Source organism: Drosophila pseudoobscura, chromosome 3, assembly GCF_009870125.1.
Source record: "Drosophila pseudoobscura strain MV-25-SWS-2005 chromosome 3, UCI_Dpse_MV25, whole genome shotgun sequence".
Lineage (NCBI taxonomy): Eukaryota > Metazoa > Arthropoda > Insecta > Diptera > Drosophilidae > Drosophila > Drosophila pseudoobscura.
In genome coordinates this window covers 3,506,996-3,532,972 of record NC_046680.1, presented here as the reverse complement: position 1 = coordinate 3,532,972, position 25,977 = coordinate 3,506,996, and the positions used below count along the sequence as shown (strand labels likewise).

The window sequence follows — 25,977 nt, the reverse complement described above, 5'->3', positions numbered from 1 at the left end:
GCTGGTTCAGTCGGTAAAAGTTTAAATTAACTTTCACTTTGGCGCTGTAAAGAATTACTCAAAAAATCTAGCATGATTTTCGTTTTTTACACTTGTAGGGTGACTGGAAGAAGTAAGCGTCTTTGACGCTATAAAGTATATATGTCTGTGCGAGTATTTATATATTATGAATTTGTTGTATCATCAACAGCGGCGTCTGTATAGCTATACTTTTTGTTTTGAAGACATATATGTATGTACGAATGTATGTACACATGAATGAACATACATATATGTATACAAGAGGCGAAAATAGAAACAGTGTATTCAGTTTGCGCTCACTGGTATTCTTGCTTCTCGTTAAGGTGCACGTGCGAGGAGTTGTGCATGCTTGCATGCTTCTCAGTTGCTGTTTACTCACTCAAGCAAACAACTCTCATGTTGAGAAAGAGAGTTGCACACATTCTTTTGGCGATCTGATGTTGATACAACAAACTTATGTAGATAAGTTGTTCTTCGAGCTTCAATGTTAGCAATTTTCGTTTACGTTTTTACGTATGCATGTAATAAATCTTTGAATGAATTCAGCTTTGGTACTTATAGTGGATTTTAATAATAACGGATTTTGATATTAAATAATATGATTTCATTATTTATTTTCTCTTTAAAGTACTTCAAAAGTTCTTCAGGTGTGTCCCTTATAAAAAAAAATCGCCGCCCGTTTTCGATGATCGTTATATCGTCTGACATAGGGGAAAGTATAACAAATAATTAATGTCTTTCAGGTCCAAAGATTTGCCTTTCCAAAACTATACAACTTTGAGTTATGAAACTTTTGAGCTTTTTGGGTATTTTTTTGTCTTTTATTATTATGCCAAAGCGCACTAACACAATACAATACATAAAGCTGTTGTTTTTGCGGTTCAATTGTGGTTTGAATACTATAGCTATATAACTGCCACTAAGGTTTTATACTTTTCCAATATACCTGTGTGAAAAAAATAAACATATCTGACCCTATATGTATATATGACACTATATTTTAATCATCCTAAAAAGCATAGTCCATACAGCCATATCCGTCTCCTTCTGTGCCGCCTGTTTTAATTCTCTGGTACATTCTTCGTATGGCAGATTATTAAATAGCCGTTATCTACAGTGATCTTATTTGGGTAAGTTATCTTAATAAAATTCAAACAAAAATTTTAAACGTATGTTCGGACTATATTGTTAAATAAAAAGCAATTTTATTTGGAGATACTATTATATATTGGTGTAATATTACAATCTTGCATCTACATACATATGTACATATGTATATATGAATACTGCGTGCAGCAAAAAGATGAAGCTGTAAGCCAAAAAATGTTACGACTGAGATGCCATTTCCCAACAAATTTCCTAATTATAAAAAAAACATATGTAAAAAGATGTATGTGCATGTATGCCTAATTATATGAATATGCGCTATTTAAGGAAACCTTGCAATACAGATTTCTTTTCGATAATTTAAAAGAAATGAAGAATTGGTCAAAAGTTGAATTGCAGAGTTGAAATAGTCAAGTGTATCTGACTGTTTCCATGCAAACTAATTTCAGTTCTAGTTTAAAATGGTCAGACAAAAATATTTAGTAAAAGCTTTTATAAAAATTAAAATTCTGTTATAATATATATTAACAAAGCTCACAATGATTTGGTGAAAATCGGAACACTATCATATGGGTAATGAAATAAGGCTTTTGAGTGGGGAAGATTATGGGCACTGCCTAACCGCAGATATTTTATAAGATATAGATTTATTGGTGGTCCAACTTCAATCAATACTAATAATGCAACATTTTGATACACTTTATTAAGCCATAGATATTAATGTTGTTTGCTCCCACTTGTATAACACACCTTTTTTAAAAAAAAAGTCATATATTCACATATTTAAATATGTATATAAAGCGTTTAAAAGCGTGTGGTAACACCTAATGCTCCAGGACTCACTCGGAATACACTCATAAAATAAGAATAACTAATTGAGTAAAATTGTTTAAATTAATTATTAATAAAAACAAAAAAATGTTTGCCCACAAATAATTTATTACCACCGATCCGTGTTTGAGGTTGAATGCTGGAGCTGTATAGCCGATGTAAAATCAATAAAAATATTATTTAAATTGTTTGCATTTAGTATTTTAAGAATTGAAATAGTTTTGAAAAATGAGTCTGATAGTTTGAACGATTTTTCAGAAATCCGATGAATGGTAAAAAGGTAAAACAAAACGAGGGGGAACGTTGTGAGTTGCTGCGGACACTGCAACTCTACAGTTATACCCGATCCTAAGTCAGTATGGCTCTCCTCCGGCAGACGCCGCTCATATTAAACGACACGACAAAGAGTGCGTGCGAGAGAGACAGAAAATCAGTCTGAGCGTGACGTCGGGCGCTGAGTAGCCAGTGCAAATTGATTTGTTTCCTTTCGCTATAAAAATGATCTGATCTGATTCAGCAATCTGATAGATATGGTCGTTATCTATGATTCTGCGTTTTTAGTTTTCTCGAAACTGCAATATTGTGGATGCAACAGATTTTCGTCCTTTGTTTGGGCGGAAGGGGGTGGGGCTAAATTTTGAGATATACGTTTTATAGTGAGATCTAACAGAAGTGCGGATACCAAATTTGGTTACTCTAGCTTTAATAGTCTCTGAGATTTGTGAATATCCCCAGATTTGCATTCTTTGCGGGGGCGGAAGGGGGTGTGGCGAAATTTTGAAACAAACTCGTCTCGGTCCGATATATTAGGAGTGTGGATACTAAATTTGGTTGCTCTAGCTTTTATAGTCTCTGAGATCTAGGCGCTAATGTTTTACTCTAAGCAAAGCCGCCTATGCTACGTGTGTGTTAGAGAGAGACAGGGCGAGAAAAAATGAAATTGTTTTCTTGATGCTGGCTATAATAGTAATACGATCCAATTGAGATTCCGCAGTCTAAAAGATATGGTCATTCTCTACGATTCTGCGTTTTTGGTTGTATCGTATCTTTAAAATTGTGGATGCCACAGACTTAGCCCTTTGTGGGGGCGGAAGTGGGCGGGGCAAAGTTTTGAAATATTTTTGTAGCAGTGACATATCACAGAAGTCTGGATCCAAAACATCGTTGCTCTGGCTCTTATAGTCTTTGAGCATTAGGCGCTGAAGGGGACGGACAGACGGACGGACGGACAGACGGACAGACAGACATGGCTCAATCGACTCGGCTATTCATGCTGATCAAGAATATATATACTTTATGGGGTCGGAAACGATTCCTTCTGGACGTTACACACATCCACTTTTACCACAAATCTAATATACCCCAATACTCATTTTGAGTATCGGGTATAAAAAAACACAACAGCCAATTAAAGCATAAAAAAAGCGAAATATGATGGAAATGAAAAAGTGATACTATTGTGAAATCTGCAGCAATAACGTAGCACCGACATTACCGACAGCATCGGTGAATAAATGATCAAAAATAAAATGAAATTATAGCTGCTTCAAAAGCCATCGCAATGAGACCGTAACGATTTTCCTTAACAGTACGAGTATCGTTGTGGTCGTCGTTAATATATAGCTGTACATTTTAGTTGGCACTAATATTCTTAACAGAAACTTCAAATCAAAAAAAAATAAGAAAAAACATTTTTAATCGTACATATATGCTAGAGTAATAAAAGCAGATTTTGAGCGTTATTAATGAACGTCTTACCAAAATTCGTCGTCATTGGATCAGAATGAAAACAGATTTCTATTGTAGCAGGATCTGTCGACTATCAAACATAAAATATGTACATTTATACACAATTCACAATTCCTTTAAGTTTCCAACCAAATCTTTGTATACCCGACATTCAAAATGAGTGTGGGGAAAATGGCTGTGTGTAACGTCCAGACAGAAGCGTTTCCGAACCCATAAAGTATGTATATTTTTAATCAGCATCAATAGCCGAGTCAATAGAGCCATGTCCTTATGTCCGTCCGCCCGTCTGTCCGTCCCTAAGAGCGCCTAGTTCTCAGAGACTCAGATTGCGGAGTCTGGATCAGATCGGATCATTATTATAACCAAAAGCAACAAATCAATTTTCAGTGGATACGCAGCGCCCTACACTGGTTGATTTTCTGCCTCTCTCGCACACACTCTTTGTCGTTGAATGTTAGCGTCGTCTGGCAGAGGAGAGCCATACTGACCAAGTGTCGTTTTTATAATTGTTTTGTGTCTATAGTATGAAAAAAATGTGTGTAAATAATTGTTGGTTTGGTCTAGTACTATGTTTTTAACATCTTAAAAAGGTTTGGATTGGATTTTGTGACCTGAAAAGAATTAGGTGCTCAAATAAAAGCATGCATTTAATCCGATCGACGGAATGTAAAGCCGTTCAATATTTTTGTGTCTAAAAGTCACTACTTGATGCCGTACCACCTTACTTGTTATTTATCGGGCTGTGCGATGATCGAAAAATGATTTTTTCTATTTATTAGCTACCTCTAGTACTTAAGTTCCAATATTATTGAAACTTGGGACTACCGATAGTACCTGGTACTCAGTTTATAAATTTGTATGTAATTCTATGATTTATGTAACTTATTCTCTGGAGGTCATTGAAAAATTTTCACATGAACAGTATGACAGTATGAACACAAAAATTTCCTTGCTGTGGCACTTATAGTTTCAGAGATCTAGCGGCGCTATCGCCCTAGGCTGACGGACGAACGGACATGGCTATATCAACTCAGCATTTGATGTTGATCTAAACAATATGTATATACTTTATGGGATCTTCCTTCCATCTGGTTGTTCTAATAATCTATATATTATATTATATTAAGTCGAATATATCTTGTACTCTTTGAGTACATAGAATATTGTTTTACGATTTGGTCGTATAATATCCCAATCCTATTTTGAGCTGGGAAATACTTTCAGGCATTATAAAATGTAAACCATTTTATAATAGGGATAGTCCAGATTATCGATCGTATCTATGTTAGCTATATGATATGACTTAAATGACAGGGATAAAAGGGAAAAGATGTTGAGCACGTTTTTGATATTGGGATGACTTTGTCATTTAGATGACATACTCGTAGGAACGGAGCGATGTGCAAGGGCATTTGAAACTTCAGACGCCGAAGCTAGCCTTTCTTTATTGTTCAAGTTTCACTAGTTTAGCTAGTTCTACTTTAACAAACATTGTTTTTGGGTCCCACGTTGGGACCCATGCGAACTTTTCTCAAGATATGAGTAAGTTCAGAGAAGTATTATGCAACAAGAAACACGTAGAAAACATACATTTGCAACACTCCTGTGGTGTGATCTCGTATCACCGACCGAGTAAAATCATCTGATAAAATTTGGCTTCGATTTCTCCTGGAATATATAAACGATCGGGCAAAAACGTGAAAAAAATATTTTCCTAGATAGCACTATGCAACACCACATTTCTGCTGTGAACCAGCGGATTTTTTTTATAGATGTGGTGCTTTGATGTGTAATGATATTTTTTGTTTTTTTTTTTTGATGATTTTTGATTATTGATGTTTTTTTTTGTAAATCTGTATTTTTGTTTTACTGTTTTTATTAGAGGTTCTGCTTTAGTTTTTCCCCTTACTGTTTTACCGTTAAATTCAGTTACGTTCCGTTACTGCTATAAATATAAAATTGTGGTATTTTTTGTATAAAAAGTAGCACAATTTATCGGTAAAACTGTAGAAAACGATACCTTAAAGGACGCCAATCTAATTAATGTACCTATACATGAAAAATATGAAAGCCCAAAACTTTTTCCGAGTTTTCAAAGTTAAAATTAAAAAAAAATATAAAATACATACAGTTACAAAATACCAGTTTTTTAAAAATAGAACAAAATTAAAAAATTCGCAGGGGAAGAAAAAGCTAGTATTGGACTAGTATTTACATACTTTCAGAACGTTTTAATCGTTCAGTAAAAGATCAATTTAAAATTATTTTTGACTTGCATTCCAAATACTAGCCGTGCTCTCGGTCAACTGCGTTAGTTGTGGACGTACTAAATCGTTTTTTGAGAAGAAAGTTGGTTTCGCTCACGTAAGTAAATGTGTCATTATTACTAGGTGTTGCAAGTACTCACATGTTTACATATGTAACAGTACATACATATAGAGTAAATATATATGTAGCTTGCTGTCAATTGCAAACGTTGTGGGTTGTGGGCTAACAAGATCAGTCCACGTAGTAGACAAAGTAAATTGCGATTAAGATTTGTTTTTCATTTGCTAAGGTTCGTTGGTCGTAGAGTCTGGTTGGTTAGTTTGCGGTCGGTTTTATATTAGTTTATTGCAAAAATGTTTTGGCCCGTACGAGTGACTGCAACAGCATTACTAGTTTCTCGTTTCTTGTCGCATTTAGCTTTAGCGTCAACGAGTTTTTCTGCTCCATTTCGTTGAGCTCTACACAAAGCTTGTTGCACACATACAAACATTAGCTTACTTTTGTACATACAAATGTTCATGTAACTGTTCATGTATTTCATATACAGATGCAGTGTCGACTAGTTTGCTCCATAATGCTGTCTCTTTTTGTGGGTTATTTGGACTGGCTCGGCCCGCGTTTTATTTGACACAAATTATTTCAGCATAGTAATCAAGAATCCACATGGAGCTGTCACAACAAATCGAAATTCTTGAAAGGAGCCTCACTAAAATTATTTGCCACCTAATCAGTAACCTCTATAAGAATCAGGAAACAGACTATTTATCAAGCACTAAAAATTATATTAAGAATACCATTTTTGAAAGTCAGTTCTTAGACTTATGTTTTGCAATTTTAGACGGAACACTTGTCTCCAACTTTTTCATCAGCTAATAATTAAATTAGGCATTTTAAATATAGAGACCTTGTTTGCTGCTAATCAAGATGGATAGTCCCTTGCATGTATATATGTATATGTATACATACATATATGTACATATGGTTTCATATACATACATATATTTGTATGTATGTATGTGCATATATTTAAAAATCAAATAAATTGGTCTTTGAATCCACTATAAATTCAACAAATTCGCGTGGTTTTGACCCAGATTTTCTGAGTTAATTATTTTTTTTCCAAATTCATATCAATTTGCGAATCGGTGTGATTTTTTCAAATTCCAATACATACATACATACAAAGGTACGCATACATATGAATGTACACTTTTTTGGCAAAATGACTTCCAGGGATCATTCTTTGCATGTGACATTAGTAGTACAAGAGTAATAATTCGGGTCTGTATTTTTATGTATGTATACTTGTACATATGAATTAGAATAATATTCCACTCTGCTTAAGCAAATATTCGCCAAGTTTTAAAAGTACACATAGAAATTTGTGCTTAAAGTTGCCAAGCCTTGTCTCTGCCCTGAGTTGCTTTAAAGCTGCACCATTTTAGACCCGTTATGGACCGGTTTGAAACCTGAGCAAATCTATAAGCAATTTGTATGACTTAGTGCATGTTATTTACTTCATTTATACATATGTATATTTTTATTCCGGCAAAGTTTTACTAATATTGCAACATAGTCCAAATTATAAGGTTATGGTTATTGTGTGATATCGAGTATATTCCATTAATATAGGCACATACATAGATATGTATGTATTAAATTCATTTATATTACTTCATTATTACGGTTATAATTGTAAAGATATGTTTAATCATGTGCGGCCGATTTTAATCATTTACATTGTATATAAAGTTTTAACATATCCAATTTTATACCCTCGTTATTAATTATTCTCAAATTTAGCAAAGAACCAAAATGTTTAAGCTATCGTTATAATTGCCAATTATCTGACGTGACATTTGCGATCAACCTGTGCGTTATAGCTAATATTGTATACCTGTCTCAAAGCCCTAATCAATACAGCGAATACAACGGGTTCAACGGGTTTGTTGCTGAATTTAAATTTGTCTTATACGTTATGTATGTGAGTATATATGTATATATACACTGTATATGCATATCTATGTACCTTATTTTTTATAAATCGTACATACCTGTGCATTAAAGTATAATGTTTTTTTACTCTGCGAGCCCTGCAATTCCCAAGCACTATTTACAGAATATATGTAGTTGTAAAATTATATATCTATGTATGTTAATACAGGAAGTAAGAGTAAATTGACAGTAAAATCAATTTGTATATTATTTTTAATTGTAAATTTCATTCGGTTTGGCACATCTGACTGCCACAGTTGCAGTCGCATGAGCTTATACATATGTATGTATGTACATACGAATGTATATATGTAAATATCTTTATGGGGTGTGGTAGCACTGACAACACCACACAATGTCATAGACAGCGAGAAATGACGTATGTACATTAATACTCACATAGTGCAGTGACTGCTCGTATTGTTTTTTTGACAGAGGTATCTTATAAAACCATGCCCTCTTACGGCGGGATTTTCTATTTTCCCAAGCCTAATTATATTCAGAAGTGTATTCACTTGTTACTGGAGCTTTGCGATTAATGTTTGTGTAGTCTTATAAATATCGAATAAGCCCTGAATTTATTCCTAATCTGAGCTATTTCCTATGCAAGCCATAAATTGTACGTAAATATTAAAGAAATTGCATAGTTAAGCTTTAACGGATGCGGATTTGCTTTAAAATGGTTAATAATTACCGGTTTTCTGTTTGCGTTTCTGTGTGTTTCAAAACTGTGGACAACTGATTTTTTGTTACCGACTGCGACATTGTTCAACTGTTCCCCTGTTCTTCAATAAATTTAGGACACACTGCGATACCTCTGTTCAAGGCTAAACTTCTTTAAATACCGCATAAAAAGAAGCACTGAATGGGTCGGAACTTACACCTGCCATGATAACCTTCATGACGAATAAGGTCCAACTTAATATGGTGCATTGGCTAGAGTATACCAACTTCGGCGAGAAAAAGCTCTCATTTCGACTGTTTTGTAACTGGATACCGGTTATCTTGTACTCCAGCACTCTCAATTGTAGCATTCTTTGCATTTGAATTTATTGCCTTAGTGAATGTAAGCTTGCCACAGTGGTTTAACTGTGAATTTTTGTACATAGTCGTATATGTATGTACCTACTTACACACATATGTACATATATGTACATGTGTACATAATGCCTGCTACAAAGTTTGTAACCTGCATCAACTCTTGGATTTTCACAGTTTCGTTGTGTACGTGTGTTGTATAGCGTGATAACTTGTTATGCTCGTTGTAGAGTATTTTGTGCATATCCGTTTGAATATTTTACATGCAAGACGCCTTTTCTTGCCAACAAAAAATGAAAGTACCCATGGACAAGGCCGGACCATTATGTTTTCTTTCCCGTGCGAGCCCATTTGGTAAAAAATATAATTATGTTTTCTTGATGTGGTATGTTTACGTAAGCGCGCGACTCTGTTCGTCCTTGTCGTTTTATGAACCCCACAAAGTAAAAAAACATGGCCAAATAATTAATCTAAGTTATTAAAATTAAGTCTGTGGTGGGCTCAATAAACGAAAAGAAATAAATATTTATAGTATATCCCCCTTTCAGATTAAGTCAGGTGCTAAGAGAAAGTGAAATGAATTTTGGCTGGCTTACCTTTAGCACGTTGCTTCGGTTGCGAACTGGCGACGCGTACCGCCTCAATATCAGGAAAATCCGAAAATATGGCCATAACCGAGAAAAGAGTAATAACCTGCTGAAATCCTTTGCGCTTCATCTTCAGCGGTATAGGTTTAATTTTCACGACAATGTATGCAATTATTATTAACTTTCTTTCACTTTTGAGCTTTAGCCACGTCCCAATAACACAATTTAAAATTTTTTTTTGTTTAGTATCTTTTATGAGAAGCAGGAAGCAGGCACAGATTACAATGAGACAATATTTTTCCTTATATACTAGGTGAAAGATACTCTAGCTGAGTCGAGTACAGCGTTACGAAGTACGCACACCGCGATTAACCACCAAACTGAAGCAGTAGCTGCGAACGTATGACTATATAAAATCTTTCAAACGTAAAAGTCAATGCAAACCAAGCTTACGAACGAATAGGGGAAAGGAATGGCTGAGTGAATCATTCCATGGCTCGAAGAGCGCAAGAAATTGCAGCAGCCAACTTGATCATGATCTCAGAGTAAGTCGCTCAGAGCTCCCACAGCTCACAAAAGCTTCGTAAAGCACGAATAGAGAAATACAAAAATTAAAAGACGACGTAGCCAGTTTTTTTTTGTATTTCTGTGTCTGAAATCAAAATTAGAGAGTGTTTTTCGAGTTTCAAATATTTAAAGTAGTTTCAATGTACATATTTAAGGTCTTATTTACTATACCTCGACTTACAAAAAATACGCATAAGCTACATATATATATACTATATGTAGTATTTGAAGATTTGAATAGCCTATCTTTTTCAAATTTAAACAAAAAAATAAGTAAAAGAAAGTTTATTTCCCAAGACGTTTGTTCTAGTTCTGTTATGTAATACAAAGTACATACATATTGTTTAAATTGGTCGAAGTGTATCAAGGCTAAGACTTCAGCATCGTCAAAAATTATGAAAAATAATTACAATTTGTCTGTTAGTATTGTGCCTGTTCGTATCGACTGATGAAATTAAATTAGTATGATTTTTTAAAAGAGAACTAATTTAAGAATTCCTGATCTTTACAAAAAATTATCGTTCAACCGGATCCCAATCACTCAAAAGAGCACGCTAGGGATTGGGTTGCAACCGCAAAGTTGGACGTCTCGACTTGTACAGCTGTCACCGAATCTCATTTTTATCGAAAACTTTTTGGGTAGGGCAGACTTTTGTCAAATGGTTCCAGAATTATGGGGTCCAGTCCTACTAAAGTGTAGATCCCTCATTGATTGATAACAGGCAAATGCAAAGCCGTAATAAAGAAAATTATTAAAGACTAAATCTGAAAACTCAAGAAAAATGTAACCGGTTTTATTTTATTTTATTTTCGTTGGTTATATTGAAGCTATTTTACTATTTTACCGACCAACAAATTTCAATGGTACTTGGATATATGTAATTTGTACAATAGATTTTGCATGTCGTTTGGTATCGCTGTTCGCAAATTGGACAAATTGTTGCCAAAGTTTTGCCAAAAAATAATTTTATTGAAATCGGTCGAACCGTTTAAAGATAAAATGTTTTGAAGTCCCCAAATCTTTCAGAAAAAATCTGTTCGCGTAAATATGGTGTTGAATAGTTTAAAGCTACAATAATGATAGCTATTTTCCACGGAATCACACACTCTATCTCACACTCTTGTTCGTACAGTGTGCATCCAATGGCGATATTGGTATGACGAGAGAAAGAAAGAGAGATGTAACGGACGGTGCGGTATGAAAACAAATCGAAAATATTTTAGAGTTAAAATCAACAATAAGCGAAGTGCAAGAATTAATATTATATAGGTATAATATAATATAAATAGCGGTCTCTTCTTTCTCTCTATATTTTTCTCATCTCTAATGACAAATGCAAGTGGAGAAAAAGGGACGTTCTGATTTTTTGCCTCTTACCATAATTTTGAAATTAAATAAATCATTGGTATACAAAAATGTGTAATAACTGAATACTAGTTATTAGTAGTTCGCGGCACAAGGCCATAACTGTTTTTTTTTAGTTTATGTATCTTGTAAAAACTTGAAAAGCTTTGCACCGATTGAGTTAATATTTGCACACAATATGTAATCCGCTTTAAGGATAGTTTTCTATTGTTCGGGTCAGTATCAACGTGCAGCAAGTATCAAGTATTTGACGTTCTCATTACAGATCTAAATTAAGTTACTAAAATGTACTGTTCGGAACATAATGCCTCGCAGAATAACGAATTTCTTAGGTCACACCACAAAGAGAAGAATCGTAAAGGCAATTTTTAAATATTACTGAACAATAGCGGGCATCCGTCCAAGTAAGGAACAGGAATAAACTGAAAATTGCGCCGTTTCGATATTAATCATTTGGAAAAACAGAAATGTAAATAATAATTATAGATCAGGATTTTATTATACCCGATACTCAAAATGAGTATTGGGGTATATTAGATTTGTGGTGAAAATGGATGTGTGTAACGTCCAGAAGGAATCATTTCCGACCCCATAAATTATATATATTCTTGATCAGCATCAATAGCCGAGTCGATTGAGCCCTGTCCGTCTGTCCGTCCCCTTCAGCGCCTAGCGCTAAAAGACTATAAGGGCTAGAGCAACGATGTTTTGGATCCAGACTTCTGTGATATATCACTGCTACAAAAATATTTCAAAACTTCGCCCCGCCCACTTCCTCCCCCACAAACGACGAAAATATGTGGCATTCACATTTTTAAAGATACGAGAACACGAAAAACCCAGAATCGTATAGAATGACCATATGTTTAAGACTGCAGAATCTGAATTGGATCGTGTTATTATTATAGCCAGCATCAAGAAAACAATTTCATATTTTCTCGCCCTGTCTCTCTCTAACACGCACGTAGCATAGCCGGCTTTACTTAGAGTAAAACATTAGCGCCTAGATCTCGGAGACCATAAAAGCTAGAGCAACCAAATTTGGTATCCACACTCCTCTGATATCGGACCTTGACCGATTTGTGTCGAAATTTCGCCACACCCCCTTCCACACCCGCAAAGGACGAAAATCTGTTGCATCCACAATATTGCAGATTTGAGAAAACTAAAAACGCAGAATCATAGATAACGACCATATCTATCAGATTGCTGAATCTGGATCAGATCAGATCATTTTTATAGGGAACAAATCAATTTGCAGTGGCTACGCAGCGCCCGACGTCACGCTCAGACTGATTTTCTGTCTCTCTCGCACGCACTCGTTGTCGTATCGTTTAATATTAGCGGCGTCTACCGGAGGAGAGCCATACTGACTTAGTATCGGGTATAACTGTAGAGTTGCGGTGTCCGCAGCAACTCACAACGTTCCCCCTCGTTTTAAAATTGCACATGAGCTAGAATAGTTGAGAGTCGTCCGTCATTGAAGGTTGTCGTCGATGTAGATTATTGTGGGGAGCACAGGATGCCAAACGACCACTATGATCAGTGATTATCATTAAAAAGGTCTTTCTTTATTAACCCTTACAGGATTTACTGTTAGTAAATTTCTATTTCGACCTATCTTATTGGAAGATGGAAGAGTGCCGGTCACGGTCATCTGAGCACAAAATGTGGTAGAAAATGTAAAATGTGGTAGAAGTTAAAGCAGTAGCTGAGCAAAATCTGGACCAACTATAGCTCCAGTGTTGGACTATAAGTGTTTTAGTATGGGTAGACTGTGTAGGCTTGCCCATGGTTCATTGTTTAATCCACATTATATGAATGGAATTTGCTTTTTAATATCCGCTCTCTTTATACACAGACAAAAACAAAGAATATACAAACATGCATTGTATGGATGTATGTATATATACACGAACACCCAAAAAAAAGAAACGAAAGAAACCTGTCACAATTAAAATACATTCACTTTTAGTTTCATTATGCTTGGCACATATAAAACGAAATTCTACGTAACATAGAAATCGAAATAAAAAATAAAAGACGGTTTATTTCATATTCAAAAATGATTTTTTTTAAAATGAATTTGTTATTTCTAAAACTGGTATATTTTGTATGTTTTTCAGTGGTTGTGCTTTTTTCATATAACCTATCTTATGCCTGCCTGAACTTTGAAATTCTAAAAAGCTGATCAATTCAGCTCAACCATTCTGAAAAGCTGATAAATGCAGGTATAAATAAGATCTAAACACATTGTGATTAAGCTTACCGTCTGGGAAATATTAAGATTTCAAATTCAAAATTGATCATTTTTGGCTGTGTTTTTTCAAAGTTTAGCCTTTAACAACTTAGGAAATGTAAAAATATTAGTTCTTCGAGGTACGACTTTTTCTTTATATACCAAAATGTTGAATTTGTAACAGATTTTAACAGTAAAATGGCATTTGTGAAGTTAATCCCTAGGTAACTTAAACACAAGAAATAATGATTTTTCAAAGTCTAAATTTTTTGAAAAAATACCGGAATAAATTATCATAATTTTCCAGACCGAAAGCTTAATCACAATGTGTTTAGATCTTATTTATACCTGCATTTATCAGCTTTTCAGAATGGTACGTCTTCTTTTCGGTAGCCTGCCCTCACACAAAGAATCCATCCAGTCGAGTTGTTCGCACCACCGAGACGTAGATCCAGTTCCACCGAGACCAAATAATTAAAAGATAAACCCACTTCCATATACACCTAATTCTGGTTTTTCACGGTCTTTTTTTACACGGTTTTGAAATAACACGGTTTAAAAATTTTGTATACGATTTTACAATATTATTCCATTTAGCACGGTTCAAAATTACAATACAAAATGATAAAACCACACACAGCTCATAAACCAAACGAAAACAAGAAAGAGAAAATGTACAGTGGGTAACTTTAATATTCGGCATTTTTTTGTCTCAACTTCAAACGCGAGTAAAACGCATAAAACTAAAAAAAAAATGAATTTAATAAGGGAATAAAGCTAGAAGTTTTACATTTTCAGAGAGGTAGATTAATAATTTTATTTTAAATGAATAGAGAAAATATAATTAAACAAACAAGCTCAAAATTTGCGTTGCTTTAATATTTGGTATATTCTTATTAGTCTAAAATAAACCTTCCTGATCTCGAAAAAAGCGTAATTTTATATTATATTATGATACCTATTATTATACCCGATACTAAAAATGAGTATTGGGGTATATTAGATTTGTGGTAAAAGTGGATGTGTGTAACGTCCAGAAGGAATCGTTTCCGACCCCATAAAGTATATATATTCTTGATCAGCATCAATAGCCGAGTCGATTGAGCCCTGTCCGTCTGTCCGTCCCCTTCATCGCCTAGCGCTAAAAGACTATGAGAGCTAGAGAAACGATGTTTTGGATCCAGACTTCTGTGATATATCACTGCTTCAAAAATATTTCAAAACTTCGCCCCGCCCACATCCTCCCCCACAAAGGACGAAAATCTGTGTGGAATCCACAATTTCGACGGTACGAGAAAACCAAAAACGCAGAATCGTAGAGAATGACCATATCTTTTAGACTGCAGAATCTGAATTGGATCGTATTATTATTATAGCCAGCATCAAGAAAACAATTTAATTTTTTCTCGCCCTGTCTCTCTCTAACACACACGTAGCATAGGCGCCTTTGCTTAGAGTAAAACATTAGCGCCTAGATCTCAGAGATTATAAAAGCTAGAGCAACCAAATTTAGTATCCACACTCCTAATATATCGGACCGAGACGAGTTTGTTTCAAAATTTCGCCACACCCCCTTCCGCCCCCGCAAAGGACGAAAATCTGGAGGAACCACAAATCTCAGAGACTATTAGAGCTAGAGTAACCAAATTTGGTATCCGCACTCCTGTTAGATCTCACTATAAAACGTATATCTCAGAATTTCGCCTCACCTCCTTCCGCCCCCAAAAGGACGAAAATCTGTGGCATCTACAATTTTGAAGATACGAGAAAACTAAAAACGCAGAATCATAGAAAATGATCATATATATCAGGTTGCTGAATTTGGATCAGATCAAAACATTTTTATAGCCAAAGGAAACAAATCAATTTGCACTTTCTACGCAGCGCCCGACGTCACGCTCAGACTGATTTTCTGTCTCTCTCGCACGCACTCTTTGTCGTGTCGTTTAATATTAGCGGCGTCTGCCGGAGGAGAGCCATACTGACTTAGTATCGGGTATAACTGTAGAGTTGCGGTGTCCGCAGCAACTCTCAACGTTCCCCCTCGTTTTTTAATGTGTCGCTTAGGCGTTTGTCATATTTTTTAAGACTTTTTGGGTATATTCATGGCCGATTTTGGCCAAATCTTCCTGAAGCCGTTTCTGTAACGCGGATATAGTCGATATTGGCGTTTTGCGTAAACGGCGGTACAGCTAGCTCCGAAAATTTTCAATAAGGCTTAGATCAGGCGATTGCGGTTTCACTTCTACTAATTTTGGGCAGTTATATAGCAGCCAAGACCTTACTTCATAGGCTTAATGTTTCGGTTAGTTTTCCTGATGTAATTTGAACGTGTTGTCAATGCCCATTTTCTACGCTATCTGCTTACATTTTTCTTTTAAAATTTTCAGATACTGATCATGATTCATTATTCCTCCAATGAACACCACATTTCCTACTCCTTTTGTCGAAATGCAGCCCCACATCATAACGCTACCCCGCCATGTTTTACTGTTTGTCTTAATTGATTCTTATGCAGGTCAGTATTTGGTTTCCGGCAACCCATAGTGTTGCCGTCACTGCCAAAAAGGTTGAATTTGCTTTCGTGTAAGACTCGGGGCAGCAGAACCGACGACTTTAAAAGTAACAGTGGGTCCCGGACATCATATCCAATAAGATAACTATCCTGCAATGTGAAAATCTATGATCTATGTATCTATGATCCACAGGCACATTCTGGAACAGCTTGTGACCAAGAGTTTGTAACTCTTTATCCGTCCATTGTCTTTCGTAGTATTTCAGACGTGTGGCTTTTCGTAAGTACGCTCTCACATTGCACTTAGCCTGCTCTCTTGTCGTAGCCTTAGCTGATCTATCAGCTCTCTCCCTATCACCTAAATCTAAATAACTTACTCTGCATTAGTTCTCTCTCATATAAGCTGTTGAAGCAACCTCTCTCCTCTCAGCTTTTAATGATTTCGGCTTCAGCTTTTGTCTGGCACTTTGGTCTGTCGTCCATCTTGACGATCTTGCGATTGTCCATGAAGTAGACTTCAGGGCTTTAAGAAGCAATATGATCGGCTCTTGGCCATGGACACCCTGCACACCCGGCGCAAGAAAACTACTCCGCGGGACCAATTGCCAACAGCCTTCTGGCCGTCGGCATCTAAGAAACTAACTCCGACACCTCCTTCAGTGCAGGAGATGATATCCTTTGTAACTCCAAAGGCAACGACAACTGATGCAGATTTGGTAGCCGAATTTATCACCTCGGAGAGTCCGTCGAGTCCGCAAACTTATCCCGATCCCATCAATAGGCGTCCCGGACCACCGAATATTGCCATCACATGTACCAGGCCTGTGGTGCAAAAATAATGGTTGGGGTCCCACCCCAAACCTCAAATCTAATAATTTAATATTTTTTTTATTGTTTTGAAGACGGCCTTCACGATCTCCATCTTCATCATAAGGGAATGACAACATGTAATCAAATCTTAATTTAATATATGTATTTGTAAAATTAATTAGTTAATTGTGTTGAGTGACATGGCCGCAGTTCTTAATAATTTAAATTGTTAATCATAATTATGAAGTCTAGTTTAAATTACGCTAGGGAAAAGCGGGAGCGAAATTAAAGATCGCTCCTTCGCTCTTGGCGAATATGCCCCGCTGTGCCACCGTAGGTTAGCTAGACTATGAGATTAAATTGTGAAGAAACACAAGGGATTCGTTGAAATTGAAGACCATCGAGCGCACCTAATATTTTTCGTCCCGCTAATATATCTATATCAAGATACAGCCAACCAAAGTTTTCGGTTATTTTGTATTAGAAAAACTCTTCTAATTTTTCAAATTGTATGAATATTATACGGCCCTATGAGAAATTTGGAGCTGTGCTGGCTTATTATTTCGCTGCAGCCGACTGTGTCTGCAAGATTGGCTGGTGCGTGTGCATGAGTGATGGTTTTCAGTATTCTAGACTGCGCACGCGGGATAATGTCGACGTTGCTTCTGCTTGCGTTTTCTCATAAATCGGAGTCATAAATCCAGATAGGTTTCAGCACGGAGTTTTACAGGAGTACGTTATAGTCCAAGTATAGGGGAGAGCGTGTGTTTATTAGCCAGTAGAGATTACTTTCTTTAATTGTAAAATACGTCTTCTTGGCTTCTATGTGCTTGCGCCAGGTGGGCCGTCTATCCATATAGACGCCCAGGTAATTCATTATCTTGCGGGACAAGATACAATACAATACAATACAATACGTAGAGGATTGGCTTGATAAAGTTGCCTTGGGGCACTCCAATTACGATTATGTGATTATTTGAGGTGTTTGCTTTGCGTCTCACGGCTAGCACTTTTTGTAGGGTGACGACTAAGAATAGTGCAGGCACGTATTGTTGTACCTGTGTCGAATAGTTGTATCAACAGCCAGCTTTTTATTTGCGCCTGTACTTAATATACTTTATTCACCAATTTATAACATACTCTTACATTTATAAAGTTCATATTTTCAATCTTGTAGTTGTCCGTACTGAAATGTAGACACTCATATTAGGTTACGTTAGGTAGAGACGGCTGCCAGGCTCGCTCGGAGCCCGGCACACTTAGGCCGGTTTCGGCCCGTTGTGATACCGCTTGGGATCATTCCCTCCCTGCAGTGAGATTTCATGTCAACAGTTGTCCCATCCAGATGCTCTTATAAAGTTTGCGATCTTTCTGGGACACAGCGTGGACATCTCCGAGATGTCGTTCAAAAAAACGGAGCCCAAGTGATGCAGCCTCCGTCTGTTGAGAGCTGGACAGGAACAGAACAGGTGTTCCACTGTCTCCTCTTCGTCCTCGTCTCTGCAGCTGCGGCAGAAAATCATTGTATGGGGCACCCAGCCTACTTGCGTGGTCTAGCCAGTGTCCTGTGTGGGAACGTATGATCGCACTGCACCTTTCCCTGCCTAGTTTGCAGAGCTCTGAGGTGCGCTTCTTATCTATGGTCGGCTATGTTTGCCGAGCTGTGGCCCTATTTGCCACTTGTTGAGCTTGCAGGTGGCCATAGGCATACAAATATCCTCCTTATCTTGGAGAAGGGGGTTCGTAGTACCAGATCTAGCCAGCTCGTCCGCTATGCTCTCGATGTCCCGGTGGCCCGGGACCCATTTAAGGCTGAAAGCAAATTGCTGAGCCATCTCGTGAAGAGATTTGCGGCAGTTCGCCACAGTAGCCGAGTTCGAGGAGATCGCGTTAAGTGATCTGATTGCAGCTTGGCTAGCGCTGTAGATGTTTAGATTGGTTGCCGTGGTGGTAACCGTGTGAAGGCAGTACAGAGCCTCCCTGGTTGCTGTAACTTCCGCTTGGAAGACGCTACAGTGATCCGGAAGCCTGAAAGATTGCCTTATGTATAGCTGTTCAGAGTAGATTCCCCCTCCAGCCCTGCCGTCCAGCTTTGAGCCATCCGTGAAGATGATTATGGCCCCGTCTGGGCCGGGGAGTCCCTCGAGCCATTCGTCTCTATGAGGGATAATTGTGCTGAATGGAGTCTCCGTGTGCTCCCTTCGAACTTGATAGTCCGTTCTTGCTGGGACCATGTTGTTTTTATTTGGTATAGATGAGTGACCTATGTATGTGTTGAGGTACCCATTGTTCAGAGTCCCTAAGACGTATTGCTGCCATTTCTGCCCGCTCCTTTCCTGCAAGGTCAAGGCTCTGGAGGCATAACATGGCGTTTAGCGCATAATTTGGTGTAGTTCGAGGAGCTCCACTGATGCAGAGGGCGGCCGTTCGCTGAACCTTGCCCAGCTGATTGGTGATCGTCCTTTTTGTTAGGGCAGGCCACCAGACAGTAACTCCGTAGAGTATTATAGGTCTGACTATTGCCAGATATATCCATAGGACTATGCTTGGGTTCATGCCCCACTTTAGGCCGATAGCTTTTTTGCAAGTGTAGAGTGCTGTCGTTGCCTTCTTCACCCTATCCTTGACATTCAGGTTCTAGTTAAGCTTTTTGTCAATTACCAACCCTAAGTAACTGGCACTGTCGCTGAAGGAGATCCTGTATCCATTTAGTGTTGGGTGGTTGAGGGGCGGAACCTTATATTTTTTTGTGAATAACACGAGTTCCGTTTTCGAGGGATTTTGTCCCAATCCGCGCAATTCTGTCCATCCGGACAATCGAGCAAGCTTTGCGGTCATTAGGTCGCATAGTGTTTGGGGGTATTTCCCTGCGAAGATAATTGCAACGACGTCCGTGTATGACACTACTTCACAGCCCCCCTCTTCCAGGTCGCATAGAATCTTATTGACTGCTATGCTCCACAGAAGAGGAGGCAGAACTCCCCCTTGCGGGGTTCCTCTGTTGACATACTTTGACTCGGCAGATGATCCCATCGAAGATGTCACCGTCCTGCGTATGAGCAATTGATCAATGAGCATCACCAAGTTACGGTCCACCACCAGGTCAGTCAGGGCTTCTGTAATGGCGCCCGGTGTAACGTTGTTGAAGGCTCCCTCGATATCGAGAAAAGCTATTAGTGAGTATTCTTTGAGATGCAACGATTTTTCTACACTCGAGATCACTTCATGAAGTGCCGTTTCCGTGGATTTTCCTTTCCGGTAGGCATGCTGCGCACTTGAGTACAGCTGGGGACTTATGGTTGTCCGTAATTGTAACCCGATAAGTCTCTCAAAGGTTTTGAGTAGGAAAGACGATAAACTGATTGGTCTAAAGTCTTTCGGGGTTGAGTGTGAGGATTTGCCTGCTTTAGGGTTGAAAACTATCCTAGCCTTAAGCCATGCTTGCGGTATTATGCATACCGCCAGTATCTTCCGGAAGATACTATGTGGCCAGTTGATGGCCGTACCCCGGCCTTCTGAAATTGGGCCGGGATTACCTGGTCCGAGCCTGGCGATTTAAACGGGTTGAAGCTGTTTACTGCCCAACTTATGTTCCGTTTTGTAAGGATATGGTCTATCGATTCTACCGATTCCTCTCCTTGGAGGTATGCCGACTCGGTGGCTGTACATCCGGGAAAAAAGCGTGTCGAGCAGAATGTGTAGGGACTCCTCACTGTAGTTGGTCCACGACCATCATTCATTTTTAGGTAACCTACCAAAGGGGTTGTTTCTGAGAGAACTTTCCGGAGTCTTGCGGCCTCCGACGTTTCCTTGATTTGGGAGCAAAATTTTTGCCAGGAGGCTCTTTTAGCCTTCCTCGTTTCCTTTTTGTATAGTGCTAGACTGATTTTATATTGAAGAGAGTCCTACGAAGGATGTCTAGTTGTTTAGACCACAAGGAGGGTTTCTTTTTCCCCCTTGGTCTGTTAGAAGGCCATGCTGCTTTGAAAGGCTTTATTGCACGCCTCCGTGAACCTGTTCACGTATTGCCGTGTTCGGGCATTTAGGAGCGGTAGGAGGGAGTAGTTTCTCCAGGGTTGTGCTATATTTTTCCCAGTTGGCTTTTCTGGGGTTGATATAGTCGGTGGGTTTGGGGATCTCGGAGGATAATATCGTCTCGATATACCTGTGGTCTGAGAAGGAGTGGTCTCCTAGGACTTTCCAGCTCTTGATTGTGTCTAGCAGTTTGTTTGACACTAGCGTGAGGTCAATGACCTCCTGCCAATTTTTAATTATAAACGTGGGGTCTTTGCACCGATTGCAAAGACACTCATATTAACTAATCTTAAATCGACAGCGTGAATTCAAAATGTTAAAAGTCAGTCGGGAAACAATTAATGTTATAGATACATTCATTAGCTGTTAATTACTGGTTTTTCCATTTCAAAAAGCAAAAAGCTGACATTAGTCTTGCCACTATTAGCACCAAACCTGGGGGGAGTGACTCTTCTTCTTTAACAATTTTATAAAGACAACGCGCTGCGGTAAAACGACCATTCTCCTCAACGTAATCGTTATAATATTTGAATTATTTATATCGTAATTATGAAGTCTAGTGTAAGTTAGGCTAGGGCAAAGCGGGAGCGCAATAAAAGCTCGCTCTCTCGCTCTTGGCGAATTCGCCCCGCTTTTCCCCCCGTAGGTTAGCTAGAATAGAAGATTGTATTCTAAAGGAAATATAGTCTATTGTTAATATTGAAAGAGATCGAGCGCAATAATTTTCGACCCGCCAAATACATATAATTAAATAGTCATCCAAAGTTTTCGGTAATTTTTGTTTAGAAAAAGTCTTCTTACTTTTCATGGCGCACCCCGGGTGGACTGTAAATTTGATTATAGGCAACAACAATAAGTGGCAGTGATACAAGAAATTGCAGTATACATATGCAAACATATTCGTGACCCGCGTCGTGTGTGTGTGCAATCGGCAATCAATTTGTAAAATATCATCGCGTCGGTCGCGCCAACAATAATAATAAAACAATAATTTTTGTGCAAATTCTGCTACCGCCGAGGGATGCCCTGCGATAAAGACAGGAAAGTAGCAGTTGGATTCAAAGATCCAAAAGAGGAATCAGAGGTATTTGTGCAGAAAATTGAAGGCTGAGCAAAAGACATTCAGATCTCTCTTTGAGGTGTCTTGTGCTGAAAACATTGCACATCGCCTTCAATTCTAGGCACAGACGTATGATATACATATAGTAGAGCTTGATTGCATGCATTTTATTAGTAATTGCATAAATATAACTAAAAACACATAAATACATACATATCTACACATACAGATATATGTGAACCGCTATTTGGACGCAACAGTTATATGTACATACATACATCTTTCGTTTACTGCAATCACTGTGGCCCCCCACCCCCCCCCCCCCCATTTTATTTTGTTCTACCTTTCTCGTCGTTATAACCTCACAAAGTTTGTTCGTTCGTTCACCCAAGCCACGGCGTATAGAAAATATCCACACATACATACAAGCAGCAGCACCGGTGCATTATTTCGTTTTCGCTTCTCCACTGCTACTTGCGTTGTATTTGTTGGGAGAATTTTCTTTGCCGCTCTTGAGCTTGACGGTGCGCCAAGTGACGCGCTACCCTGTATCTAACGGGTATATTGTTTTCGGCTGTTACTTGCCAAGTGACGCGCTATCCTGTATCTAACGGGTATATTGTTTTCGGCCGTCACTTGCAACGACTCTTTCCCTTGATACCTCGTGCCTCGACATTCAATTCAAATTCGTTTTCGATTATCGTTCTCGTTCAAACATTGAAAAAAAAAATAATAAATAAATAAATAGAAATAATACTGCTTTGTTGCGTAAAATCTTCATACACAAACATTATGGCAGAAAAAAGTAAATCCACTCTTGAAGACTTAAAGATCAAGCTCAAAAGTCGAGTAAAAAGCATTCGCCGCTTAGAGGATCGATTAGATCAAGGGTCGATTCCTTTGCAATTACCGGAATTACAATGTAGATTAGATTGTTTGAATGCTTCAATTGAAAAGGCTAATCATTTGCAGGAGCAAATCGAGGACATAACAGGTGATGATGCATATGCAGCCGAGTTGGAAGAGCTGCATCAATCTGCATCATCTCTAAGAACTCTAATCGATACTGTTTCGTCGATTTACGGATCGTTACTGTCGATCGGAGATGATACAAAAATTTCGAATGCAATGCTCATTCATCTTGTTTTAAACAGAGTCGACCCAGTGACGAAACAAAAGTGGGATGAACAGCTTACTTATGAGAAGTTGCCGCTTTGGTCCGACTTTGAGAAAGTCTTGAATCGTCGATACCAAGTCGATGCTAAGTCGGCATCCCTTTGCATTAATTGTCTGCGAAAAGGCCACGCTGTTTTAAAATGCAAAGCCAATAAATGTCGAGTGTGCAGCCGCTTACATCATACATTATTGCATCGATACATAGTGTCGGCTAATAGTCTCGCGTTGCCACCACCCCAAGAGAGTCCTTCTCCTCCATCAAATCAGAATCAACCTTCCACGTCACATGTTTTGCATGCGACAGCGTTGGACAGGGTAATTCTGGCTACGTCGATCGTAAGCGTCCGAACTAAGAGCGGTGAACACATTCTGGCCAGAGATCTGCTCGACTCTGGATCACAAACTAATTTCATTACCGAGGACTTCGCTAATCGCTTACAGATCCGTAGAGAGGAGTCCTGTATTAACTTGCCTGGAATTCGTGAATCTAATTCTTAAGTAAAGGATAAAATACACACAGTGGTGAAGTCGCGAATAAATGGTAGTGAGTTCTCCTTTGATTTTTGGATCCTGAAATCAATTTCAGGTTATCACCCTGACCAGTCAGTGAATGTGACTGACTGGCGAATCCCAGAGAACCTACCACTGGCAGACCTTTATTTCTACAAGCCACAAAAAATAGATATGCTGATAGGAGCATAATCGTTCTTTGAATTATTAGCTGTTGGTCAAATTAAGCAAGTTCCTGACATTCCAACTCTTCAGATAACCAATCTTGGCTGGGTTGTGTCGAGAAAATATGTTACCAAAAGTTCTGCTCTTCACATTACAAATAGTTTGAGTTGCAGTGAAGAGTTGCTAGTATCTATCAATCGGACCTTGAAAGAGTTTTGTTCACTGGAAGAAATGCCATCTACCAAGAAAATTGCCACACCTGAGTACAAGCTATGTGAAGAACACTATCGTAAGACGACTCAGGTACTGTCATCAGGTCGGCTCGAAGTAAGGCTCCCGCTTAAATCAGATCCAAGTTGCTTAGGCAACTCCTTTGAGGTTGTTAAACGGCGGCTTTTGTCGCTTGAAAGACGATTGCATCGTGACCCTGAGTTGAAGAAAATGAACTTGAAATTCATGGAAGAGGGCCTCTCGTTAGGTCATATGTCTCCTACTGACAATACGATTCCTTCTACTCCACACTACGTAATTCCTCATCAGTGTGTCCTGAGGCTCCAAAGTACGTCTACCAAACTCCGTGTCGTGTTCGATGCTTCGTCCAAGACGTCCTCACAGGTGGCCTTGAATGATATTCTGATGGTGGGACCTACCATTCAAGAGGAACTATACTTGACACTGCTCCGTTTCCGTCTGCTCAGGTTTGCCCTGACTGCCGATGTCAAAAAGATGTATCGCCAAGTGATGGTGAATGAAGCGGATCGGCAGTTTCAGCTCATAGTTTAGAGAAGAGACCCTTCTGAGTCCTTGAGAATATACCAGCCTAATACCGTAACATATAAGACTGGACCAACCCTATTCTTGGCTATCCTGTGTTTGAAAAGGCAGAGTGAGCTCTCATTCCGTAAAGCTGCTTACGTTATTAGGTCCAACTTTTACATCGATGACTTCTTGGCGTTAGGAGTCTCATGGTTATCTACTGACGATGCCTTTAAGTTCAAAATTGAATTGTCTCCGATTGACAAAAAAGAGCATACTATTGGTGACATCAAAGTTGCTTGCAGGAGCTTTGGATTAACAAACTAGATTGGGATGAGTCGATTCCGTAGCATTTGGAAACAGCATGGAATAAGTTTAAAAATACACTGTCTCAATTGGAAGACATATCCATATCTCAGTTTGTGTCTTCAGATCTGATGTCACCGGTTCAAATACATGCCTTTGCTGACCCCTCCATTAGAGCCTATGGAGCGTTCGTCATTTACAATGACGCAATACTGCAGAAGGTTTAAAAGTATCATTGTTGACGTCCAAATCCAAAGTATCGCCGCTCAAACCAAACCGCTCCCAAAGCTTGAGTTATGTGCCGCTCACCTTCTCGCAGATCTCTGTCACAGAATCAAACCCCTATTAAACGTGCCCATTGAACGAGTCCATCATTTCTGAAAGAGGAAAAAGTAAACTGGCCCATGAACTCTCATTTCGAACTTTCCGAGGATCTTCAACTGGAAACTTCAACTTCAGCTGTGCGAAGTTCGGAGCTGTTAGATTTCATCGAGGGATTTTCGTAACACCCCAAACTGCTTAGAGTGTTCGTGTATGTGTTCCGCTTTATAAGAAAATGTAAAGACTCAAGTCTAAACTTCAAAAAACTGTCTCACCGACCGAATATAATGAGCCTTTTATAAAAGTGTCGAAATCGTCCAGCATTACGAGTATCAGGGAGAAATCGAAAGGTTACGAAAATATCTAGTCCTAGTCTTTATCGTTTGAACCCATTAATCCTTGAGACACTTGGTGTAACTTTTAGTTGTTGCGAGTGGGTTGGCGACTAGCCAAAGCTCCTATATAATACGATGCTCTCCATTCCTGCGAAGCTACATTCATCATCTGCACCATTCGTCTACGTCATCTGGTCAACCGCCACCTCAGCGCTCTGCG

General features: G+C 38.4%; 1 protein-coding gene across 6 annotated transcripts in view; it reads right to left on the bottom strand.

Annotated features, from left to right (window-relative positions):
* stw (laccase) overlaps window positions 1–25,977 on the bottom strand; it is a 104,646-nt gene that overhangs the window by 23,749 nt on the left and 54,920 nt on the right. For 2 of the 6 annotated variants that reach the window (XM_033379226.1, XM_033379228.1), the window contains exon 1: window positions 9,606–10,037. The exons of 1 other annotated variant lie outside the window; for it this stretch is intronic. In XM_033379226.1, the coding sequence (XP_033235117.1) occupies window positions 9,606–9,726 (121 nt within the window). In that variant the 5' untranslated portion in view covers window positions 9,727–10,037. Of the gene's footprint in view, window positions 1–9,605; window positions 10,038–25,977 lie in introns of those variants that run through there. 3 more of the 6 variants (XM_033379231.1, XM_033379230.1, XM_033379227.1) reach the window with 2 other exon arrangements.